This window comes from Arachis stenosperma, chromosome 4 (assembly GCF_014773155.1).
Source record: "Arachis stenosperma cultivar V10309 chromosome 4, arast.V10309.gnm1.PFL2, whole genome shotgun sequence".
Classification (NCBI taxonomy): Eukaryota; Viridiplantae; Streptophyta; class Magnoliopsida; order Fabales; family Fabaceae; genus Arachis; species Arachis stenosperma.
The window spans coordinates 93,225,653-93,228,327 of record NC_080380.1 but is presented as its reverse complement, the minus strand read 5'-3'; the positions used below and the strand labels follow the sequence as shown (position 1 = coordinate 93,228,327).

The 2,675-nt window shown below is 31.9% G+C and overlaps 1 protein-coding gene across 3 annotated transcripts; it reads left to right on the top strand.

The window, feature by feature from the left end:
• Positions 1 to 490: 490 nt before the first annotated feature.
• Positions 491 to 2,041, top strand: LOC130972997 (beta-galactosidase 3-like). Of its 3 annotated transcripts, none has more exons than XM_057897361.1 (5): positions 491 to 574; positions 732 to 910; positions 1,403 to 1,440; positions 1,526 to 1,571; positions 1,743 to 2,035. In XM_057897361.1, the coding sequence occupies exons 1-4, from the start codon at positions 500 to 502 to the stop codon at positions 1,540 to 1,542; spliced, it is 309 nt and encodes a 102-aa protein (XP_057753344.1). In that variant the 5' UTR covers positions 491 to 499; the 3' UTR covers positions 1,543 to 1,571; positions 1,743 to 2,035. The 3 variants fall into 3 exon arrangements, 2 of the variants coding, with proteins under 2 accessions (XP_057753344.1, XP_057753343.1); XM_057897360.1 differs by having other exon boundaries at positions 1,797 to 2,032; XR_009083980.1 differs by lacking the exon at positions 491 to 574 and having other exon boundaries at positions 741 to 910; positions 1,743 to 1,796; positions 1,895 to 2,041.
• Positions 2,042 to 2,675: the final 634 nt, after the last annotated feature.

Here is a 2,675-nt window from a genome sequence, read left to right as displayed (position 1 = left end):
ATGGAGTATTTAGATCAGTTTTAGCTTCTTAACTATGATCTGTCTACAACTTCTACTTAGCTCCTTATTTCTTGGAGATGGACTAGACTGAATTTGATGCATAATTCCAGCTTGGGATCGTTAATATTCTTGCTTCCTCAATGATGCTAAATATTTTTTTTAATCAATTTGCAGATAGGGAAACAACAGTTTCATTTTGATGATTGCGGAATCTGTAGGTGCGGTTTCACTTCGCTGTGTTTGAGTAGATCTATCTCTTATGTCACCTCAATTTATGACATACTAGCTAATCTTTGATGATCTAATTTGGAACACCTCAATTTATGACATACTAGCTAATCTTTGATGATCTAATTTGGAAACAGGGTTGGTGGTCAAGAGAATTTTTTCCACTGCGAGAAGTGTGGTATGCATTCATCATTCAACCAACATTGTGGCTTTTTTATTGCTTTCTTTTTTTTTCCTTTCCCTGTTGTTAGTTAGAGTCATGTTCAATAATATGCAGTACAACCTACCTCCTTGGTCCGTCAGCATCCTCCCCGATTTTAGAAATGTCGTCTTTAATACAGCAAAAGTATGTACAAAATTATGGAATTTGAATTCTTAGTGGCCTTTTGTACTCAGGGACGATAATTATGCATTCTAGGAGAAAATGTGTTCACTTTTAAGAACTCAACGGAATAGTACAAAATTTTGTAATAACCAATGAACTGATATTCTCCCTATACTAGGTTGGAGTGCACACATCTCAGATGCAAATGATGCCCACAAGCACTCAAATGTTCTTGTGGGAGAGTTTTGATGAAGATCCTTCTTCTATGGATGACCGCTCCACAATTACTGTTTCTGGTCTCTTGGAACAAATAAATGTTACACGAGATACAAGTGATTACCTTTGGTATACAACTAGGTGAGCCTAGCTTTCTAAGTTGCTTTGGGTTACTCCTTTTAGTGATTTAATTTCTTACAATTTAGATTCATTTTGTATATTTAATTGAATTTTTTGCTTGCATTTTTTGCTGGGTTTTTCTTGTATATATTGCACTTGTAAAACAGGAAGGGGTTTCGGTATGAACATGATATGATCATTGATGGTATGATCAAAGATGGCCTTTGGAATGTCTTATCGGTTATGTATTATTAAAATTAATATTGCTGTGTTTTAGTTGATATTATATTACCAGAAATGAGAGGGAAAGACCTAAATAAAGATCATTCCAAGTTATAAATGAGTTGTGAAATCTAGTTTATTCTGAACTGGTATAAATCGTAGAATGAATATTAAGGTAGGATTCACGTGTTCTTTTATTTTATTTGCGTGTTTCGGCTTTATTTTACCATTTTGTTAAAGATTTGCAGATTTTGACTAATAAATTTTGTGTATTTGCTAATTTATGAACAGATTTTGTGCTTACAAGGATCTGCTGATGGACCAGAAAAGTATGCTCCTCCTGATCTTTATATTTTATTATTTCACGTTATTCATTTTTGCAATGAACATTCACTTTATTTTACTCCCTTATAGGTATGTGGCAATCATGAATTCAATATTCTCTGCGCAGCACTCAACAGTATGTAGTGAATCTTAACTTTACTTTTCTTTTTCTCCTCTGTATTTCACTTTGACCTCGGCATTTTTCTGGGCTAGCTGTTATGTTCTTGGGCTTTTTCAGGGAGTAGTCATTTAATGGGACATAAAATTGCTAGTGTTTTTATATATGACTAATACTTTTCTAACACAGGTCCCTATAGATTCTTGTTATATTGGTTCTAACAATTCCGTATTCCTCCAACAGGTGATTAAATAATACAAATGGATGTTGAATGATTTGGTGTTGCAGTTACTGATATCTTATATTGGCACTAAATTTTTTTTATAACATGAATAACACAGGCTTCGTACATAACCGGTGGCATATATTACACGCCTTTGCAGCTATTCTGTTGAACCAGTATTTTGTCTTTGGCACCACACCAATAAAAGACTTGGTTAGGCAAATGGAGTACACACTTTGGTATTTTGGTTTAAACATGTTGGGACAAAGTCCACTTTATTTTTTAAATATATAATGTAGATTTACTTTTAATTCTTTTTTTTTGTAATATTTGTATTGTTTAAATTCGTATTATGCTTTATTACTTTTCAAGAGAAATTTGTGTATAAATATTTTGAATTTAATGAAATATTTCATTTTGTATTAGTTAATTTTAGCATATTTATATTACGTACAATAATAATAATTGTTGGTAAAAATAATTTGAAATGTTAGAAAAATGATAGGTTGTCATTTCTAAAAAAGTCAACATAATTAAAGTTTTAATATTTTAGTGGCAATAGTAATGGCAACTAAAAGTGGATATCATTACAATTTTAGAATTATTTTTAGTGGCCATATAAATTGCCGGTAAAATGGGTTTTAGCGGCAATAGTAATGGCCACTAAAATTGAATAACATTTCAATCTTAGAATACTTTTTGTGGCCATATAAATTGCCAAAAAAAATAGCCACTAAAAGTTATATACTTTCTACGACCATTAAAAAGGTCTTTACCGGCAAATGTTATAATTGCCGCTAAAATCTTTTAGCGGCAAAGCATAAGACGGCTAATGTCTAATTGCCGGTAAATGTATTAGCGGCTATTTTTATTACCACTAAAAGCAAAATAAATAGCCG